Below are 23,173 nucleotides of genomic sequence, written 5' to 3'. Positions count from 1 at the left end.
TTCAGATTCAACTTCATACAAATGATCTCTATATCAACGAGAGTCCTACGTCACCCTTGCGGTTATACCATAGATATAACCCACTTCCTGTTTTTTTTTATCCAAAATATATATTTTATTAAGGCTCATATGGCGTCAGCCTAACGGGGCCGGGAGTTCAATATTTCGACAATGTTTGCTTAGACTATGTTAGTAATATGTAACCGATTACTCGCGGTTGGCTCGAGGTTAGTATTACAAGTGTTTTCGAAATTCGGATGTTGCTGTCTCCAATGCTCTGTACGTGTGCCCGACACGGGATACTTCCTATTGGGATGCAGCTGACCATTAATCAGCAACGCCCCCCTATTCTGTACCCCATATCTAGCGTGGTGCGTCTGTCTCGACTCGAGGAATCCAGGATAGAATGGTCACTAGCTGGCGCAAACATCAGCTCGTGTAGAGTTGTCATGAGCGGTACAACCTTTGGCTCTTGTTGAATGATCAGTGGACTGCACAACCTTCGGCCCGTGCATCTGTAAAGAGTGTGTGTATGTATTGCCGCGACTAAGTAAAAGTTTATCGATCGGATAGGAGGGATATGAAACGGGGACACAACGAAGGAAACATCATTAAACGTTGACATCGGTGTTTCTGAGGAACAGGTATAGATGAAGCAGAAGATCAGGATCCTGGCTACCTAAGATATCCCGGACGGGGATATCCGATTGTCTGCCTTGTGCTCTCAGTGCTCTAGAGAGCTGTGAGCGAGCAGCATGGAACCGGATACACGACCAGACCACATGCTCGATGTCGTGGTAGCCATCGCCTCAATCACAAAGATTGTTTGCTGCGAGCCCAATGCGATAGAGATGCGCGTTTAGGTTGTAGTGATTGGACATAAGCCGAGATATCACGCGAATGAAATCACGACCTACATTCAATCCCTTGAACCATGCACTCGTCGAGACCTTAGGGATAATCGTGTGTAACCAACGACCTACAACGAGTTCTTGTTATCGGTCTTTTTCCGTTTGAAAATTCAATTTTTGACAATTTCTTTCACATGACAGTCTGTGCAATGCTTGTACTGTTGTTTCTGCAGTGTTGTTTTTGTGTTAATTTTTGACGTAGGACTACGTCTTTCATTTCTACCGAGAGGTAAAATTAATGTTACGAGCACGAAAGCGTTACGCCGGAGACCGAGATTTTGAGCGTTAATAGCTCTTAAACAACTGGACGAAATGGTATGATAAATATTTCATTCGAAAGATAAAATGTCTACGCGTTATATACTTGTTACTTTTTGATCCAAAAACTTGTTTCAGTAGCCTTAAAATTGGTTTCAAAACAGGCTATTGAAATCACCAATCGGTATATAAGCGAGCGCCGCTCGGAAATCCACTCAGTTATGATTGAACAGCGATTGAGGTACCATCGCAGGATTGAATGGATGTTTCCCTAACACAGACTTCGAAACCATGGAGCCTGGGGAAATCGGCATTGCAAAATGGATACAAGCAGCGGGTACTTTTGTACTCGTTTGCGCTTTTGTAAATCGGAATATTTCCCTAACACAGACTTCAAAACCATGGAGCCTGGGGAAATCGGCATTGCAAAATAGATGCAAGCTGCTGGTACTTTTGTACTCGTTTGCGCTTTTGCAAATTTGAATGTTTCTCTAACACAGACTTAAAAACCATGGAGCCAAGGGAAATCGGCATTTTAAAATAGATGCAAACGGGTACTTTTGTACTCGTTTGCGTTTTTGCAAATCGGAATGCTTCCTTAACACAGGCTTCAAAACCATGGAGCCTGGAGAAATCGGCATTGCAAAATAGATGCAAGCTGCGAGTACTTTTGTACTCGCTTGCGTTTTTGCAAACCGGAATGTGTTTTCCCAATACAGATTCCGAAACCAATAAATTGGGAAAATCGGCATTCCAGATCTCGGCAGTACTTTTTATACCCCCATGCATTTTTACACTCCGGAATGCGTTTTGCTAACACGGTCTACAAAAGCAGGTACAAATGCAACGCTTTGGCTCGGTTATTCAAGACTGCATGCCCCTTCATGTCGCCAGCTTACTGAACTGAACTGAAAAACACAAATGATTACTAAGCCAACGGTAGTCCTACGTCAACCTTGCGGTTATATCATAGGTTTAAGCCATCCATAGTTTTATCACAGATGTAAGAAAAGCATAGAATGCCAAGTTTCAATTGGATCTTGAAAATAATTGGTTGCTCTGAAAAGGGCCGATAGTACCCTTTTCAGAGCAACCAATTATTTTCAAGATCCAATTCTCAAACATTGATCCAAAATAATAACTTCGGTAGTAAGCATGTGAATTGAATGAAACAATTTCTTAGTCCTACCTCAAAAATGCGATCGTCCTGGGCATCACTTTTTTTCTCAATGTCATAAAGTTAAGAAAGATTGTGATTTGAAATAACAAAACTGATTCATTTTCAGTTCGTAATTTTTAGAAACATTTATTTGACAAATATGTTGAAATCATTTTTATTTCTCTGTAGGGATATACTGGTGGCAACAACACAATTCTTTCATTTATTTGGCGTACTTCTTGGAGGAATAATCACTACGAAGCTTTTGGAAACAATTAGTCCAAAGAACACGATGCTGCTTGGTACGTAAACAAATCAATTTCAAAAGTTCAAAAAAATATATAAAATTAAATATTCGGCAAAAATTTATGTACGCTTGATTGGATTTTAACTTGATGTAATCGGGTAAGGTACAGCAGAGCAAGTTTAAACGGGTTTTTCGAAGTTCAACTAGAAAGTTATCTTAAAAAGACGAGTGGGTAATGTCGGGGACATAACCGGAGTGACGTAGGACTATACAAAGGGGACAGCTTTTGCTAAATATATATATTTTAAATATATTGTTTTATTTTCTTCTCCTACGTGAATACCTACCTATCTAACTGAAAAATGGATAAGTTTACTGTTTACTCTTTATGAATATGTTGAAGGTTCTGAACAGAACCTTTGATGTTGTGTTTTTGCGTTTTCTTACAAACATTTTCAATTTTTTCTCACTATCTTATAGTTGCTTCTTGATATTTTTCTGAAGGCTTTGTACTTATTCAATGTTCAACGCCGGGCATCTTTTGGCGTATGCACATATCGTACAATCAAAATGATGGCTATGAAAGGGAATGCATAGTGGTCCTCAGCTCATTCACTATCATATATTTCACTATTGAGCACATTACCGTACCTTAAACTGTGGTTTCGTAAACGAATGAATTGTAAGATTTGTAGTCTCCGCAAACAATGTAAATAAAAATGAAATGGAGACGAACTTTACGATCTGCCGAGAAATAGATGAGCTATAAACGTTCTGAAAAACCAACAGTGAATACAGGGACGGATGACCTTCGGATTAAAGTCCTTTAAAATAAGAACAGAGCAGCAGGAAATACATAGCTTATCATGTTGCTCCTTAGTTATGTTTCTATACAATGCAGATGTAACCTCAGTCAATTTTCAACATCAGTTATCAACCAAAGAAAGCAGTTCTTGCTACCGAGAAAATCGTGAATGCCATCCTGCATGAAGCCACTTTCAATTCGGGAACCATGCATGGGTTTGTGAGAACTGAATGATCAACTTAAAAGACCCCAACCACCAAGAAGTTCAAAAACAAGCATAAACAAAATAAATCAGTTTATATTATATATCATATTATGTCACTTCAGAATGCATTGGTATTGTGAATAACTTTTAATAACTCTTCTTTAAAAGGTTTAATGGCCCTGAAAAGCGCCGTGTTTTACGGTGGCTGGTTTTGCCACCAAAGCAGTCTGTATAAACAAACTTTTTCCTTTTTCTACCTGCTGCCGTTTTGCGATTGCGTTTGCCACTCGCTGAAACTAGTTGTTGCCACCGAACAAAATGTGCTCTGTTCTGTAGGCGGGTTTTCTTATTGTCGTGAGCAGCATTGCAAGCCAACTCGAGCACTCCGCCGGCCGAAATTCTATAACCGCTATTAGGTATACTGGTGTTCCGGAACCAATCCGTTGATGCGATGTGATGTGAAACGATGCCATACAACCACACTGATTTACGGTTTGAAAGAGAATGATATATTTTTTTTTTCACTTAAATTCTTTTTATTTCTTAATTTGGTTTACATTATAATAAATTGACGGCGCCAGTGGTTGTATGGTTAGCGTAACAGCCTCACAATCCGATCGGCCTGGGTTCAATCCCAGCTGGCGTCGTTGGGATTTTCTGAGGCGAAAAATCTCTGGTTACGTCTTCCTTCGGAGCGGAAGTAAAAGAAGTTGGCCCGGCTCATGAGTTGTTGAGTCTGATAGGTAGGAACAGGTGGAGTCGCCTCCCTGATGTCGGTGATTGGCACTAAAAGTGGCGGAAATAGGCCGACGAAAAATAAGCGAAGATAAAAAAAATAATAAAAAAATACATTATAATAAAGTACTACATATCAAGTGATCAACCTAGGGTTCTACATCTTTAAGTTGCAATGTCAAGTTTTGTAATGATTTGTATCATACACATTATTCGATTGTTTCATATTCCTATTGTAAAATCATGCCTAAACTTTTCTAGTTTTTTGTTACCTTTTTTTTTTAACTAAATCTAACTTATAAGATACCCTCCCCAAATTATTTACATTATCCCAACTTACACTACTTATCTAACTGGAAATAAATATATCTACCCAAACCCAAAGCCGTTACCTTGAAAGGTAACCACTATGAAGTCAGGTAGCATACTCATACAGATTTTGTATTATTCCGTGTGTTGAGAGAGCGCAACTCTGTTCAAACTTCATACAATTGTTATTGATAATTTCATCCAAGGTTTTAATCCCGGCCAGCTGATGTATCTCCGAATTTCGCGTTCTGGGTGGAGAGTTTAGAATCATACGAAGAATTTTGTTTCGTATGCGTTGAAGTTTTAATTTGTGAGTTGGACCACAGCACTCCCAAGTGGGCATCGCATATGCGATAACTGGAAATATTATTTGTTTGTATACTGCAAGTTTATTCGTTAGAGATAATCGAGAGTATCTATTGATCAGGGGATACAATGACCTGATTAAAATGTTGCATCTTGTGTCTGTTTTGTCAATGTGTGCTCTGAAGGTAAGCATTCGATCGAAAGTTAGACCCAGATACACTACTTCTGAAGACCATTCAATACTATTGCCATTAAGACTGACTGTCATATTTTGAGGAGGAACAAGCTTTGGAGTGTTCTTGTGGGGAAACAATATAACTTGTGTCTTTGCGGCATTTATGCATATTTTCCAATTATTGAAATATCCAGACAAAGCGTCTAACCCTCTTTGAAGTTTAGATCTTAGTTCTGTGATACTTCTGCCCTTGTAAATGAAGGCAGTGTCATCTGCAAATAGTGACAGTTTCCCATCAGATGGAAGTGCGGGAATATCTGAAGTGTAAATATTGAAAAGAATTGGTCCCAAGATGGATGGAACTTGAGGAACACCTGCATTCACAATGAATTTCTCCGATGAAATATTGTTTATAGAAACATTGAACGCACTATCAGAAAGATAATTTTTATCAAGTATGTAGGAAAACCAAAGTTCTGAAGCTTGTAAATGAGACCATTATGCCAAACATTATCAAATGCTTTTTCAACATCAAGAAGTGCCATGGCAGATGATTTTGAAACTGACTTGTTTCGTATACTCTACGAAGCTGGTGAATGGTAGAGTGGCCTTCTTGGAATCCAAACTGCTCATCCAAAAATATATTGTGCTCATCTGCAAAAGCAAGAATGCGCGTTAATATAATTTTTTCGAATACTTTCGAAAATGCTGGGAGAAGGCTAGTTGGTCGATAGCTCTTTGAAGAAGAAGGATCTTTTCCGGGTTTTAGTATCGGGATCACTTTTGCCAACTTCCAACTCGAGGGGAAGTAGCCAAGTGATAGACATCTGTTGAAGACAGAAGTCATAATTTCATATAAGTTGTTACTAAGATGTTTCAACTCAATGTTAAATATACTATCGAAGCCGGGGGCCTTCATATTCTTCAACGAGCGTATAACCGAGATAACCTATGCAGTCGAGATGATTTCATTCTCTTGAGGTACAGAATGGATATTGTCAATAACCCTTACAGTATCATTCGCCGAAGCTTCAAATGGACTTGTAATGTTCTGGCCAAGATTGTGTGAACTAGCGAAATGGTTGCCAATTGCATTAGCCTTTTCGGCAGGTGTTATCAATCGTTCTGAATTGTCAGGTTGTAGAAGAGGAGGAATAGGATTAGACTTGGTCTTGAGAATTTTAGCGAGCCTTCAAAATGGCTTGGAGTTATTCGGAAGTTTACTTATATCTTTTGCGAATTTTTTGTTACGGAGATCAATCATTCTGGTCTGGATAACCTTGGTTAACTGATTATACTGTCGTTTTCTCTCTCGAATACCAGTACGTTGGTACTGTCTTCGATAGAGGTTCCGAAGTCTAATCAAATGTTTAGTAATTGGATCAATTTGAACAGAGTCACTCACCTGAATCGTTTCTGGGATGTGGTTTTGGCGAGCCTCAATAACTGCAGTTTGAATATAGCTGACTGTTGTTTCGATATCTTCGGGAGATTCAAGAGGCTGATCGAGATCAATATTGTTGTCGATAAGCTGCTGGAATTCCACCCAATTCGCACGATGATAGTCTCGTCTACATTGTGGCCTCCTGACTACGACATTCACTCCCAATTCAACCATCACTGGGAAGTGATCCGAACTCAACTCGTTAAGGGCAATAGGATCACCGATGTGGCGATCCATGTTGGTAATGAAGAAATCAATGATGGAATGTACTCCAGAACGAGAAATTCGAGTGGGGGTTGCTGGACTAAGAATCCTGTAGTGCCCACACTGTAGATCATCGTTTAGAGTCACTCCATTTTGATTCTTCCTTTGGTTTCCCCAGCACTGATGTCGAGCATAAATGTCCCCGCCGATAACGTATTTCGACTGCCTTCGTGTTAGCTTGATGATATCGTTTTTAAGAAGCAACGCCGAGCCATCTCTGATTGACGTCTGCTTGGGATAGTAGACCGCAATCACGATAATAGGCCCAATCGATGTTGTGATTTCCGCTCCTATAGCTTCGATGATGTTGAGTTTCAGTCACGACAAAAGTCGATATCTGATGTTATTTCTGATGGCTAGGGCAACACCTCCTCCACCAGAACTAGTACGATCCATTCTCAATAGACGATAATTCGGAACCCGAAGGTTAACATTCGGTTTAAGATGCGTCTCGGTAATGATAGCTACGTCGATGCTGTTTGTCACTAAGAAGTCAGTGAATTCAATGACCTTACTCTTGAGAGAGCAGGCATTCCAATTAATTAGCCTGAGAGATGACCGATCCATGGTTATAAGAAAAGTGTAGCATGACTTGCACTTGTTCCTGTTGGTTGCGACAACTTCTAGTCTGTCGATCTAGTTCAAGAAACAGGGTTGCAAGTTCCTGCATGCTATAAAGCTCCTCAGTAGAAGAGGAATGAGGTGAAGGTTTTGGTGTAGGTGGTAAACCAATAGCTGCAACCTTACTATAGCTCGGTTGCTCCTTTTTTGGCTTTTCGCTAGAAGAGGCCGTTTGGGGACGATCTGTAGGAAGTGGAAGAGGAGGAAGAACAGGAATCGTGCGAGAAACCATTGGAGGGAACTCCTTGTCAGTAAGTTCTGGAACCTTCTTCCTATTCTGTGTTTTATCAGTAGCTTGCTTCCGGATACGTTTAAAATCCGCACGTTTTGTGCAGCTACGGCTGGTGGCTTGGTGACTTTCACCACAGTTAACGCACTTGCGAGGTTCTTCCTCTGGAAGGCTGCAAGTGCTTGTTAAGTGGTCAGCAGCACACTTGCCACAACGAGTTTTCATGTGACAGTTTCTTGTTCCGTGTCCAAAACCAAGGCAATTTGAACATTGCGTTACATCCCGATGTTGAGGTTTGTATCGGTCCCATTGTACCGAGATGTTGAAGATCTCACTGATTTCTCTTAGGCGAGTTATGTTGGCTGATCCTTTCTTGAAGTGGATCAGGTACAAAACATTGGAATACCCATTGTCTGGTGTCTTATGCCGAGTCATCCGATATACAGCCAACGGCTGAATATTGTATGATTGTTCCAAATCTTTTGACGTAGGACTACGTCTAACCGGAAGATATAGGGGGTGAAATGGAAATCTAGGCACTGAACAAGTAGGAAAAAATGCAAGATTTGGAACGTTTATAACTCGAGCATTTCTCAATAGATCGCAAAGGTTTCTGCATCAATTGATAGGAAATATATCTACGCATCTATCATAACGAATAACATTTCATTTTTCTTGAGATAAATAATTGAATAATTGTGAAATATCAAGCATTGTCCAAATGCACTATGTGCCCATTTTTGATTGGTCCATTTTGTGCTCCTCAAATCGTACCGACCAAAACGGGCAACCAGAGCAGCAGCGAAATAGAATGAAGCACGATTAGAAAGGAAAAAGAAAAAAAAAGAACGAAAAAACATTGGTCGCAGTCTCACACATGCGTAATTCTCGAGCCAGCCAGTCAGCTTAAAAATCCCCGCTCCGCTGCCGTAACGATCATTCTCATTCAAACCGTACACCACATCAGTTCGCATCACAACACATCAACAAACCAAACCAAGCAGCCAAATCTGGACATGGCAAAGGAGGAAAAATTAAGGGAAAGGCAAAACCCGCTCGAATCGTGTCGGTCTGGAGTTCCCCGCAAGGGTAGCTAGGCCGAGCGCATTAGTACCAGTGCACCAGTCCACCAAGCCGGCGTTATATAGTTTCGGCCGCCGAAGTGATCGAGTTAGCTGCCAAAGCTGCTCGCGCCGAAAACAAAACCCGCATTCGGAACAGAACACATTCGGTTCGGTGGACATCAAGTCAACAGGCAGTTGCAGCGAGTGGTGAGTGGCAAACGCAATCGCAAAACGGCAGCTGGTAGCAGAAGAAAATAGTTTGTTCTTTATACAATCTGCTTTGGTGGCAAGTCCAGAACAAGGCGGCATCGAGGGCGTTCGAAATGGTTTTTTTCAAAACCACGAGTACAAAGTTTTCTAAATTGGAACCATTCCATAAAACAAGGCGCTTATCAGGGCCATTAAACCTTTCAAAAAAGAGTTTACGAAATATAGTTCAATGCTTTCTAAAATAATATCCAAAATAATAATAAAAAACAATTTGATTTTTTCATAATTTGTTTGCCAGGATCTGCTGAGTATGTGAATTTGGCAGTTGTTCTGAGCTTATTGATAGTTGGGGACTTTCCTGATTATTCAATTTACACCAATTCTTAAATTGTTTCCAGATTGAAAGTACAGTAATTTACAATTAGTTCGACATTTAGCTAATTGGACGGACATGTAATGCGACATAATTAGTTGGACATTTTTGTAAACATAGAGATCCAAATTATGACCCCACATTGAAAGTCGACACTGTACCACTGTCATCGCAAATGTTCAATTACAGGTTAAAATCGTTTCCAATGCGACACTGAGTGGTGCTTCGGCACGTCGCATTGAATGTAATTTACTGTACAACATGTCACAAAGCTGGATGGGAAGAAATTTTCCAACTGTGAAAGCTGTGGCGAGTGACAACAAATCGCTAAACAGGAAGGTTTAGCCGAACAAGATGGGGATATCGAGTGATAACAAAACAATAAACTCTTTAGAATGAAGATAATTTTGTGATCCTGAAAAGGACCCTTTTTAGCCTGCATGTGAATCCAACGAGCGAACAAATCATAATGAATGTATTTTTTTGCCATCGCTGCCTTTTAACGCTCATTCGTTCGTCTCGTTGGACTCGTCCCTTTGGCTGAGTCTGCCGATTGGTCTCTATCCTGTGAGCGTGTACCGCTAGAGTATAAAGCGCGCGGATCCAAAAAAAATATCTCATTTTCTTTCAAACCGTAAACCAGTGTGGTTGTACGGCATCGTTTAGCATCGCATCGCATCACATCATAAAAAGAAAACAAGCAGCAACGTGGACGTGTTGACGTAACAAAGGAGGACAAGTTAAGGGAAAGGCAAAGTCTCACTCGAACCGTGCATGTTTCCAGTTCCCTGTTGGTCGCATTCATTGATTGCTCCGCAAGGGTAACTAGGCCGAACGGATTGGTGGCGGAGCACCAGTATACCTAACAGCGGTTATAGAGTTTCGACCGTCGGAGTGCTCGAGTTGGCTTGCAAAGCTGCTCACGACAATCAGAAAACACGCATCAAGAACAGAGCAGCTTCGGTTCGGCGCTCGTCAAGGCAACAACTAGTTTCAGCGAGTGGCAAACGCAATCGCAAAACGGCAGCAGGTAGAAGAAAGAAAAAGTTTGTTTATACAGACCGCTTTGGTGGCAAAACCAGCCACCGTAAAACACGGCGCTTTACAGGGCCATTAAACCATTCAAAAAAGAGTTATTAAAAGTTTTTCACAATACCAATGCATTCTAAAGTGACATAATATGACATATAATATAAACTGTTTTGTTTTGTTTATGCTTGTTCTTGAACTGGTTGGGGTTTTCACGTAGGACTACGTCTAACCGGAAGATATAGGGGGTGAAATGGAAATCTAGGCACTGAACAAGTAGGAAAAAATGCAAGATTTGGAACGCTTATAACTCGAGCATTTCTCAATAGATCGCAAAGGTTTTTGCATCAATTGATAGGAAATATATCTACGCATCTATCATAACGAATAACATTTCATTTTTCTTGAGATAAATAATTGAATAATTGTGAAATATCAAGCATTGTCCAAATACACTATGTGCCCATTTTTGATTGGTCCATTTTGTGCTCCTCAAATCGTACCGACCAAAACGGGCAACCAGAGCAGCAGCGAAATAGAATGAAGCACGATTGGAAAGGAAAAAGAAAAAACAGGAAGTGGGTTATATCTATGGTATAACCGCAAGGGTGACGTAGGACTATCGTTGATTTAGAGATCATTTGTTTGAAGTTGAATCTGAATTCATTCTGAATGAATGAATATTTGGAGAACTTCGAAAACGAGAGCGTTACGTTGGAGCCACAAGGTTTTATGCATCCAATATTGGATACGGAAATATCCTACTGATGGGGAAGAATAATCTTCAGAAGCTATCCTGTTAATTGCGATTGATTGAAAAATCACAAAACCAAATGTATTTGGTCACAGTGTTTCATGGATAGAAAACATTAAAATAAACTCTTTCACATGAATGTAATTTTAAATTCCCAGAGGAACTGGCAGATTATTTTCAGTAACGATTAGATATTTCCACATTTTCCTCGATACTGGAAGCCCACCAGTGGTTAATGCTAACTCGATAACCATCTGTTAATAGCACTTGATTGAAACATATTTGGTCACAGTGTTACATGGATAGAAAACATTCAATTAAACTCTTTCACATGAATATATTTTGAAAATTCCCAGAGGAACTGGCAGATTATTTTCAGTAACGATTAGTTATTTCCACATTTTCCTCGATACTGGAAGCCCACCAGTGGTTAATGCCAACTCGATAACCACCTGTTAATAGCACATGATTGAAATATATTTGGTCACAGTGTTACATGGATAGAAAACATTCAATTAAACTCTTTCACATGAATATATTTTGAAAATTCCCAGAGGAACTGGCAGATTATTTTCCAGCAATGATTAGATCTTTCCGGAACTTTCCCGATGCTGAATGGCATCCTAACGGAAAGAGTTATGCGCGTGTATGTGTCGATCCTTCGCCGTCCACCTCCTCCAGCACGTTAGGCAACGATGTTGTCTTGTCGATGTCCTCACGAAAAATGAATGTGTCTCACCACCAGAATATCGCTTAAGTATGCTTTTTGTGTGTGATTGAATCGAGAGAAGGTGTGGTTTACGATGGCAATTTGGAAGGCAAACTAGAGGGGAATGAACTCTCTGAGCTCGGAACTTTCGGCGACTGAGCAATAATCGATTGCGGGCGCATACAATATTGGATACGGAAATATCCTACTGATGGAGAAGAATAATCTTCTGAAGCTATCCTGTTAATTGCGATTGATTGAAAAACCACAAAACCAAATGTATTTGGTCACAGTGTTACATGGATAGAAAACATTCAATTAAACTCTTTCACATGAATATATTTTGAAAATTCCCAAAGGAACTGGCAGATTATTTTCAGTAACGATTAGATATTTCCACATTTTCCTCGATACTGGAAGCCCACCAGTGGTTAATGCCAACTCGATAACCACCTGTTAATAGCACATGATTGAAATATATTTGGTCACAGTGTTACATGGATAGAAAACATTCAATTAAACTCTTTCACATGAATATATTTCGAAAATTCCCAGAGGAACTGGCAGATTATTTTCCAGCAATGATTAGATCTTTCCGGAACTTTCCCGATGCTGAATGGCATCCTAACGGAAAGAGTTCTGTGCGTGTATGTGTCGATCCTTCGCCGTCCACCTCCTCCAGCACGTTAGGCAACGATGTTGTCTTGTCGATGTCCTCACGAAAAATGAATGTGTCTCACCACCAGAATATCGCTTAAGTATGCTTTTTGTGTGTGATTGAATCGAGAGAAGGTGTGGTTTACGATGGCAATTTGGAAGGCAAACTAGAGGGGAATGAACTCTCTGAGCTCGGAACTTTCGGCGACTGAGCAATAATCGATTGCGGGCGCATACAATATTGGATACGGAAATATCCTACTGATGGGAAAGAATAATCTTCTGAAGCTATCCTGTTAATTGCGATTGATTGAAAAACCAGAAAACCAAATGTATTTGGTCACAGTGTTACATGGATAGAAAACATTCAATTAAACTCTTTCACATGAATATATTTTGAAAATTCCCAAAGGAACTGGCAGATTATTTTCAGTAACGATTAGATATTTCCACATTTTCCTCGATACTGGAAGCCCACCAGTGGTTAATGCCAACTCGATAACCACCTGTTAATAGCACATGATTGAAACATATTTGGTCACAGTGTAACATGGATAGAAAACATTCAATTAAACTCTTTCACATGAATATATTTTGAAAATTCCCAGAGGAACTGGCAGATTATTTTCCAGCAATGATTAGATCTTTCCGGAACTTTCCCGATGCTGAATGGCATCCTAACGGAAAGAGTTCTGCGCGTGTATGTGTCGATCCTTCGCCGTCCACCTCCTCCAGCACGTTAGGCAACGATGTTGTCTTGTCGATGTCCTCACGAAAAATGAATGTGTCTCACCACCAGAATATCGCTTAAGTATGCTTTTTGTGTGTGATTGAATCGAGAGAAGGTGTGGTTTACGATGGCAATTTGGAAGGCAAACTAGAGGGGAATGAACTCTCTGAGCTCGGAACTTTCGGCGACTGAGCAATAATCGATTGCGGGCGCATACAATATTGGATACGGAAATATCCTACTGATGGGGAAGAATAATCTTCTGAAGCTATCCTGTTAATTGCGATTGATTGAAAAACCACAAAACCAAATGTATTTGGTCACAGTGTTACATGGATAGAAAACATTCAATTAAACTCTTTCACATGAATATATTTTGAAAATTCCCAAAGGAACTGGCAGATTATTTTCAGTAACGATTAGATATTTCCACATTTTCCTCGATACTGGAAGCCCACCAGTGGTTAATGCCAACTCGATAACCACCTGTTAATAGCACTTGATTGAAACATATTTGGTCACAGTGTAACATGGATAGAAAACATTCAATTAAACTCTTTCACATGAATATATTTTGAAAATTCCCAGAGGAACTGGCAGATTATTTTCCAGCAATGATTAGATCTTTCCGGAACTTTCCCGATGCTGAATGGCATCCTAACGGAAAGAGTTCTGCGCGTGTATGTGTCGATCCTTCGCCGTCCACCTCCTCCAGCACGTTAGGCAACGATGTTGTCTTGTCGATGTCCTCACGAAAAATGAATGTGTCTCACCACCAGAATATCGCTTAAGTATGCTTTTTGTGTGTGATTGAATCGAGAGAAGGTGTGGTTTACGATGGCAATTTGGAAGGCAAACTAGAGGGGAATGAACTCTCTGAGCTCGGAACTTTCGGCGACTGAGCAATAATCGATTGCGGGCGCATACAATATTGGATACGGAAATATCCTACTGATGGGGAAGAATAATCTTCTGAAGCTATCCTGTTAATTGCGATTGATTGAAAAACCACAAAACCAAATGTATTTGGTCACAGTGTTACATGGATAGAAAACATTCAATTAAACTCTTTCACATGAATATATTTTGAAAATTCCCAAAGGAACTGGCAGATTATTTTCAGTAACGATTAGTTATTTCCACATTTTCCTCGATACTGGAAGCCCACCAGTGGTTAATGCCAACTCGATAACCACCTGTTAATAGCACTTGATTGAAACATATTTGGTCACAGTGTAACATGGATAGAAAACATTCAATTAAACTCTTTCACATGAATATATTTTGAAAATTCCCAAAGGAACTGGCAGATTATTTTCAGTAACGATTAGATATTTCCACATTTTCCTCGATACTGGAAGCCCACCAGTGGTTAATGCCAACTCGATAACCACCTGTTAATAGCACTTGATTGAAACATATTTGGTCACAGTGTAACATGGATAGAAAACATTCAATTAAACTCTTTCACATGAATATATTTTGAAAATTCCCAGAGGAACTGGCAGATTATTTTCCAGCAATGATTAGATCTTTCCGGAACTTTCCCGATGCTGAATGGCATCCTAACGGAAAGAGTTCTGCGCGTGTATGTGTCGATCCTTCGCCGTCCACCTCCTCCAGCACGTTAGGCAACGATGTTGTCTTGTCGATGTCCTCACGAAAAATGAATGTGTCTCACCACCAGAATATCGCTTAAGTATGCTTTTTGTGTGTGATTGAATCGAGAGAAGGTGTGGTTTACGATGGCAATTTGGAAGGCAAACTAGAGGGGAATGAACTCTCTGAGCTCGGAACTTTCGGCGACTGAGCAATAATCGATTGCGGGCGCATACAATATTGGATACGGAAATATCCTACTGATGGGGAAGAATAATCTTCTGAAGCTATCCTGTTAATTGCGATTGATTGAAAAACCACAAAACCAAATGTATTTGGTCACAGTGTTACATGGATAGAAAACATTCAATTAAACTCTTTCACATGAATATATTTTGAAAATTCCCAAAGGAACTGGCAGATTATTTTCAGTAACGATTAGATATTTCCACATTTTCCTCGATACTGGAAGCCCACCAGTGGTTAATGCCAACTCGATAACCACCTGTTAATAGCACTTGATTGAAACATATTTGGTCACAGTGTTACATGGATAGAAAACATTCAATTAAACTCTTTCACATGAATATATTTTGAAAATTCCCAAAGGAACTGGCAGATTATTTTCAGTAACGATTAGATATTTCCACATTTTCCTCGATACTGGAAGCCCACCAGTGGTTAATGCCAACTCGATAACCACCTGTTAATAGCCGCGCGTGTATGTGTGTGTAGCGATGTCTTCCCAGGGAACCGTTTGTGGCATCACTCTCCTCCTGATAGATTCCCTTCTGGCCTAGGGTGCACAAACAGGCTCTTGGTGACACCGTTCATCCGCGCTTTCATGATAAATAAAGAGCTTCACCGCAACAGCGACAACATGCTCCAATCGCTGTTCAATTAGAACTGAGTGGATTTCCGAGCGCCGCTCGCTTATATACCGATTGGTGATTTCAATAGCCTGTTTTGAAAGCAATTTTAAGACTATTGAAACAAGTTTTTGGATCAAATAGTAACAAGTATATAACGCGTAGAAATTTTATCTTTCGAATGAAGTGTTTATCATACCATTTCGTTCAGTTGTTTAGGAGCTATTAACGCTCAAAATCTCGGTCTCCGGCGTAACGCTTTCGTTTTCGAAACTTTGATTTTACACCCCGGTATAGAAATGAAAGACGTAGTCCTACGTCAAAAATGAGGGAAACATTGGTCGCAGTCTCACACATGCGTAATTCTCGAGCCAGCCAGTCAGCTTAAAAATCCCCTCTCCGCTGCCGTAACGATCATTCTCATCCGAACCGTACACCACATCGTTTCGCATCACCTCACATCAACAAACCAACACAAGCAGCCATGGTTGGATATGGCAAAGGAGGAAAAGTGAAGGGAAAGGCAAAATCCCGCTCGAACCGTGGTGGTCTGCAATTTCCCGTAGGTGTATCCGCCAATTGCACCGGAAAAGGTAGCTAGGTCGAGCGCGTTAGTACCTGTGTACCAGTCCACCTAGCCGGCGTTATATAGTTTCGGCCGCCGGAGTGATCGAGTTGGCTGGCAAAGCTGCTCGCGACGATAAGAAAACCTGCATTCGGAACATAACACATTCGGTTCGGCGGACATCAAGACAACAGGCAGTTGCAGCGAATGGCGAGTGGCAAACGCAATCGCAAAACGGCATCAGGTAGCAGAAGAAAAAAGTTTGTTCTTTATACAAACTGCTTTGGTGGCAAATCCAGAACAAGGCGGCATCGAGGGCGTTCGAAATGGTTTTTTTTCAAAACCACGAGTACTAAGTTTTCTAAATTGGAACCATTCCATAAAACAAGGCGCTTTTCAGGGCCATTAATCCTTCCAAAAAAGAGTTTAGGAAATAAAGTTCAATGCTTTCTAAAACATTATCCAAAATAATAATAAAACACAAATTGATGCTTTCATAATTTGTTTGCCAGGATTTGATGAGTATGTGAATTTGGCAGTTGTTCTGAGCTTATTGATAGTTGGGGACTTTCCTGATTATTCAATTTTCACCAATTCTTAAATTGTTTCCAGATTGAAAGTACAGTAATCTACAATTAGTTCGACATTTAGCTTATTGGACGGACATGTAATGTGACTTATTTAGTTGGACATTTTTGTAAACATAGAGATCCAAATTATGATCCCACATTAAAAGTCGACACTGTACCACTGTCATCGACAATGTTCAATTACAGGTTAAAATTACCTCCAATCCGACACTGAGTAGTGGTAATGCGACGTGTCATTGAATGTAATATACTGTAAAATATGTCACAAGCTGGATGGGAAGAAATTTTCCAACTGTGAAAGCTGTGGCGAGTGACAACAAATCGCTAAACAGGAAGGTTTAGCCGAACAAGATGGGGATATCGAGTGATAACAAAACAATAAACTCTTTAGACTTTTTGTGATCCTGAAAAGGACCCTTTTTAGTCTGTATGTGAATCCAACGAGCGAACAAATCGTAATGAATGTATTTTTTTGCCATCGCTCCCTTTTAACGCTCATTCGTTCGTCTCGTTGGACCCGTCCCTTTGGCTGAGTCTGCCGATTGGTCTCTATCCTGTGAGTGTGTACCGCTAGAGTATAAAACACGCGGACCCCAAAAAAATATCTTATTTTCTTTTAAACCGTAAACCCGTGTGGTTGTACGGCATCGGCATCGTGTACTCAACAAAGGAGGAAAATAGAAGGGAAAGGCAAAATCTCGCTCGAACCGTGGTGGTCTGCAATTTCCCGTAGGTGTATCCGCCAATTGCACCGGAAAAGGTAGCTAGGTCGAGCGCGTTAGTACCTGTGTACCAGTCCACCTAGCCGGCGTTATATAGTTTCGGCCGCCGGAGTGATCGAGTTAGCTGGCAAAGCTGCTCGCGACGATAAGAAAACCTGCATTCGGAACATAACACATTCGGTTCGGCGGACATCAAGACAACAGGCAGTTGCAGCGAATGGCGAGTGGCAAACGCAATCGCAAAACGGCATCAGGTAGCAGAAGAAAAAAGTTTGTTCTTTATACAAACTGCTTTGGTGGCAAATCCAGAACAAGGCGGCATCGAGGGCGTTCGAAATGGTTTTTTTCAAAACCACGAGTACTAAGTTTTCTAAGATGGAACCATTCCATAAAACAAGGCGCTTTTCAGGGCCATTAAACCTTCCAAAAAAGAGTTTAGGAAATAAAGTTCAATGCTTTCTAAAACATTATCCAAGATAAAAATAAAACACAAATTGATGTTTTCATAATTTGTTTGCAGGGATTTGATGAGTATGTGAATTTGGCAGTTGTTCTGAGCTTATTGATAGTTGGGGACTTTCCTGATTATTCAATTTTCACCAATTCTTAAATTGTTTCCAGATTGAAGGTACAGTAATCTACAATTAGTTCGACATTTAGCTTATTGGACGGACATGTAATGTGACTTATTTAGTTGGACATTTTTGTAAACATAGAGATCCAAATTATGATCCCACATTGAAAGTCGACACTGTACCACTGTCAACGCAAATGTTCAATTACAGGTTAAAATTACCTCCAATCCGGCACTGAGTGGTGGTAATGCGACGTGCCATTGAATGTAATTTACTGTAAAATATGTCACAAGCTGGATGGGAAGAAATTTTCCAACTGTGAAAGCTGTGGCGAGTGACAACAAATCGCTAAACAGGAAGGTTTAGCCGAACAAGATGGGAATATCGAGTGATAACAAAAACACAACACCAAAGGTTCTTTTCAGAACCATTAACATATTCATAAAGAGTAAACAGTAAACTAATCCATTTTTCAGGTAGATAGGTAGGTATTCACGTAGGTGAAGAAAATAAAACAATATATTTAAAATATATATTTAACAAAAGCTGTCCCCTTTGCATAGTCCTACGTCACTCCGGTTATGTCCCCGACATTACCCACCCGTCTTTTTTAAATTGATCATTCAGTTTTCACAAACCCATGTACAGTTTCCGAATTAAAAGTGGCTTCAAATTACAACACATTGTATGCAGGATGGCATTAACGAATTTTCTCGGTAGCAAGAACTGCTTTCTTTGGTTGACTGACTGACGTTACATCTGCATTGTATAGGAAAATAACTAAGGAGCAACATGATGAGCTATGTATTTCCTGCTGCTCTGTTCTTATTTTAAGTTCTTATAGTTCGTTTATTTTTCAACAGATCGTCTCCAAAACCTCAGTTCTTTTTTATTTTTATTTACTTTGTTTACGGATACTACAAATCTTACAATTCATTCGTCTCTGAAACCACAGTTTAAGGTACGGTAATGTGCTCAATAATGAAATATATGATAGTGAATGAGTTGATGACTACCTATGCATTCCCTATCACAGCCATCATTTTGATTGTACGATATATGCATACGCCGAAAGATGCCCGGCGTTGAGCATTTAATAAGTACAAAGCCTTTAGAAAAAAATCAAGAATCAAGTTTGTAAAAAAAAACGCAAAAACACAACACCAAAGGTTCTTTTCAGACCCCCCAACATGTTCATAAAAAGTAAACAGTAAAGTAATTCATTTTTCAGGTAGATAGGTAGGTAGAAGAAAATAAAACAATATAATTAAAATATATATTTAGCAAAAGCTGTCCCCTTTGTATAGTCCTACGTCACTCCGGTTATGTCCCCGACATTACCCACCCGTCTTTTTTAATATCCTCCAACTCAATAGCAGGAAGACCTCGCAACACCACCTTAAATGGTTTTTCAGACGGCGTATCGTGAGTGTAAAACTCATGATTTTTTGATTTCAGGTATGATCCAATTATTTTATATTGCTCCAGGTTGGGACTAGTGATTTTAATCCCGATGCTGCATATTTTAAAAACTGGCTGCAATTTCAGCGCCAGCAGTTCAGACCTCAAAGTTCCTATATCTCTCGATGTTGTAAAATAAGGTGGTACTTTCACCTTTTTCTCAACATTTACTTTCCTGGTAATTGGTTCCTCCTCGGTATGGCCATCCAATAAAGCATAGCGGTTCCTTTCTAATATTGGCTCCTTGCCGGTGTCCGATCGATGTCGTTTGTTGGTGCCATGTGGTATGCCTGGGTCGGTTGACCGGGTTTTCCCCATTGTTGTAGTCCTCAAGGGCAGACAGGTAGTTGATGAATCGCAGGTAGACAATTTGAAAAGAGAGAAATTAATTGCTTTTTTAAAAATCAGGTAATGAATGGAGCTCCAAACACGTCCGTCTCTGTCGACGGTCGGAGTGGAATCATATATTTTTCAGCGGATCCGCGCGATTTGTACTTTAGCGGTACACACTCACAGGATAGAGAAAAATCGGCAGACTCAGCCAAAGGGGCGAGTCCAACGAGACGAACGAATGAGCGTTATAAGGCAGCGATGGCAAAAAAATACATTCATTACGATTTGTTCGCTCGTTGGATTCACATGCAGGCTAAAAAGGGTCCTTTTCAAGATCGCAAAATTATCTTTAATCTAAAGAGCTTATTGTTTTGTTATCACTCGATATCACCATCTTGTTCGGCTAAACCTTTCTGTTTAGCGATTGCGTTTGCCACTCGCCACAGCTTTCACAGTTGGAAAATTTCTTCCCATCCTGATTGTGACATATTGTACAGTAAATTACATTTAACGCGACGTGCCGAAGCACCGCTCAGTGTCGCATTGGAGGCGATTTTAACCTGTAATTGAACATTTGCGATGACAGTGGTACAGTGTCGACTTTCAATGTGGGGTCATAATTTGGATCTCTATGTTTACAAAAATGTCGAACTAAATAAGTCGCATTACATGTCTGTCCAATTAGCTAAATGTCGAACTAATTGTAAATTACTGTACTTTCAATCTGGAAACAATTTAAGAATTGGGGGGAATTGAATAATCAGGAAAGTCCCCAACTATCAATAAGCTCAGAACAACTGCCAAATTCACATACTCATCAGATCCTGGCAAACAAATTATGAAAACATCAATTTGTGTTTTATTATTATTTTGGATAATGTTTTAGAAAGCATTAACTGTATTTTGTGGCTCTTTTTTGGAAGGTTTAATGGCCCTGAAAAGCGCCTTGATTTATGGAATGGTTCCAAATTAGAAAACTTTAATTTAAATCTGAACATTAATTTGAATCTGAACATTTGCGATGACAGTGGAACAGTGTCGACTTTCAATGTGGGGTCATAATTTGGACCCCGAACTCTATGTTTACAAAAATGTCCAACTAAATATGTCGCATTACAGGTCCGTCCAATTAGCTAAATGTCGAGATAAGTGTAAATTACTGTACTTTCAATCTAGAAGCAGTTTAAGAAATGGTGAAAATCAACAAGCTCAGAACAACTGCCAAATTCACATACTCATCATATCCTGGCAAACAAATTATGAAAAAATCAATTTGTGTTTTATTATTATTTTGGATATTGTTTTAGAAAACATTGAACTGTATTTCCTAAACTATTTTTTGGAAGGTTTAATGGCCCTGAAAAGCGCCTTGTTTTATGGAATGGTTCCAATTTAGAAAACTTAGTACTCGTGGTTTTGAAAAAAACCATTTCGAACGCCCTCGATGCCGCCTTGTTCTGGATTTGCCACCAAAGCAGTTTGTATAAAGAACAAACTTTTTTTTTCTGCTACCTGATGCCGTTTTGCGATTGCGTTTGCTACTCGCCACTCGCTGCAACTGCCTGTTGTCTTGATGTCCACCGAACCGAATGTGTTCTGTTCCGAATGCGGGTTTTCTTATCGTCGCGAGCAGCTTTGCCAGCTAGCTCGATCACTTCGGCGGCCGAAACTATATAACGCCGGCTAAGTGGACTGGTGCACTGGTACTAACGCGCTCGGCCTAGTTACCCTTGCGGTGCAATTGGTGGATACACCTATGGGAAATTGCAGACCAACACGGTTCGAGCGGAATTTTGCCTTTCCCTTCTCTTTTCCTCCTTTGTTACGTCCACGATGCCGATGCCGTACAACCACACGGGTTTACGGTTTGAAAGAAAATAAGATATTTTTTTGGGGTCCGCGTGTTTTATACTCTAGCGGTACACACTCACAGGATAGAGACAAATCGGCAGACTCAGCCAGAGGGGCAAGTCCAACGAGACGAACGAATGGGCGTTAAAAGGGAGCGATGGCAAAAAAATACATCATACTGATTTTAACCTCCGACCGAGAAGGTCGATTTTTCTTTCAGCAGCTCGGAGTTTTGGCGTTTCTGGACAGCGGACTGGGACGTTCCCCCTGGCGATTGTGGAAGGAGATTTGTTACAATAAGTTTTAAGGTGACAGCAGAAGGAGAGCGGGAAAAGGCAATAGCTCGCTTCGACCGTGGAGAGCGGGCGCTCACCGGCTTGCCGGAAAAAGCGCGCGCTTTTTCGGCGTCACCGACGCCACGCCCCCTTTTTCTTTCGGGCAGTGTTGCCAGTTATATTGTAGTGTAGTGAATCTTTATTATTAAATAAAATCTAAAAAGAAAAAAAGACGGGTGGGTAATGTCGGGGACATAACCGAAGTGACGTAGGACTATACAAAGGGGACAGCTTTTGTTAAATATGTATTTTAAATATATTGTTTTATTTTCTTCTCCTACGTGAATACCTACCTATCTACCTGAAAAATGGGTTAGTTTACTGTTTACTCTTTATGAATATGTTGATGGTTCTGAAAAGAACCTTTGGTGTTGTGTTTTTGTTATCACTCGATATTCCCATCTTGTTCGGTTAAACCTTCCTGTTTAGCTATTGCGTTTGCCACTCGCCACAGCTTTCACAGTTGGAAAATTTCTTCCCATCCAGCTTGTGACATGTTGTTCAGTAAATTACATTTAATGCGACGTGCCGGAGAAACACTTTGTCACTCACTGATTGTTGCCTTGATGAGCGCCGAACCGAAGCTGCTCTGTTCTTGATGCGGGTTTTCTGATTGTCGTAAGCAGCTTTGCAAGCCAACTCGAGCACTCCGACGGCCGAAACTCTATAATCGCTGTTAGGTATACTGGTGCTCCGGCACCAATCCGTTCGGCCTAGTTACCCTTGCGGAGCAATCAGTGAATGCGACCAACAGGGAACTGGAGACCTGTACGGTTCGAGTGAGACTTTGCCTTTCCCTTAACTTGTCCTCCTTTGTAACATCCACGATGCCGATACCGTACAACCACACGGGTTTACGGTTTGAAAGAAAATAAGATATTTTTTTGTGGTCCGCGTGTTTTATACTCTAGCGGTACACACTCACAGGATAGAGACAAATCGGCAGACTCAGCCAGAGGGGCGAATCAAACGAGACGAACGAATGAGCGTTAAAAGGGAGCGATGGCAAAAAAATACATTCATTACGATTTGTTCGCTCGTTGGATTCACATGCAGGCTAAAAAGGGTCCTTTTCAGGA

General features: G+C 40.4%; 1 protein-coding gene across 4 annotated transcripts in view; it reads left to right on the top strand.

Moving 5' to 3' along the window:
* LOC129771922 (organic cation transporter protein) overlaps nucleotides 1-23,173 on the top strand; it is a 422,831-nt gene that overhangs the window by 288,922 nt on the left and 110,736 nt on the right. For all 4 annotated transcript variants that reach the window (XM_055776069.1, XM_055776066.1, XM_055776067.1 and 1 more), the window contains one exon: nucleotides 2,518-2,630. In XM_055776069.1, coding sequence (XP_055632044.1) covers nucleotides 2,518-2,630 — 113 coding nt within the window. The remainder of the gene's footprint in view (nucleotides 1-2,517; nucleotides 2,631-23,173) is intronic.

The sequence above is a fragment of the Toxorhynchites rutilus genome, chromosome 2 (assembly GCF_029784135.1).
Source record: "Toxorhynchites rutilus septentrionalis strain SRP chromosome 2, ASM2978413v1, whole genome shotgun sequence".
Classification (NCBI taxonomy): Eukaryota; Metazoa; Arthropoda; class Insecta; order Diptera; family Culicidae; genus Toxorhynchites; species Toxorhynchites rutilus.
This window is presented reverse-complemented; position numbering and strand designations above follow the sequence as displayed.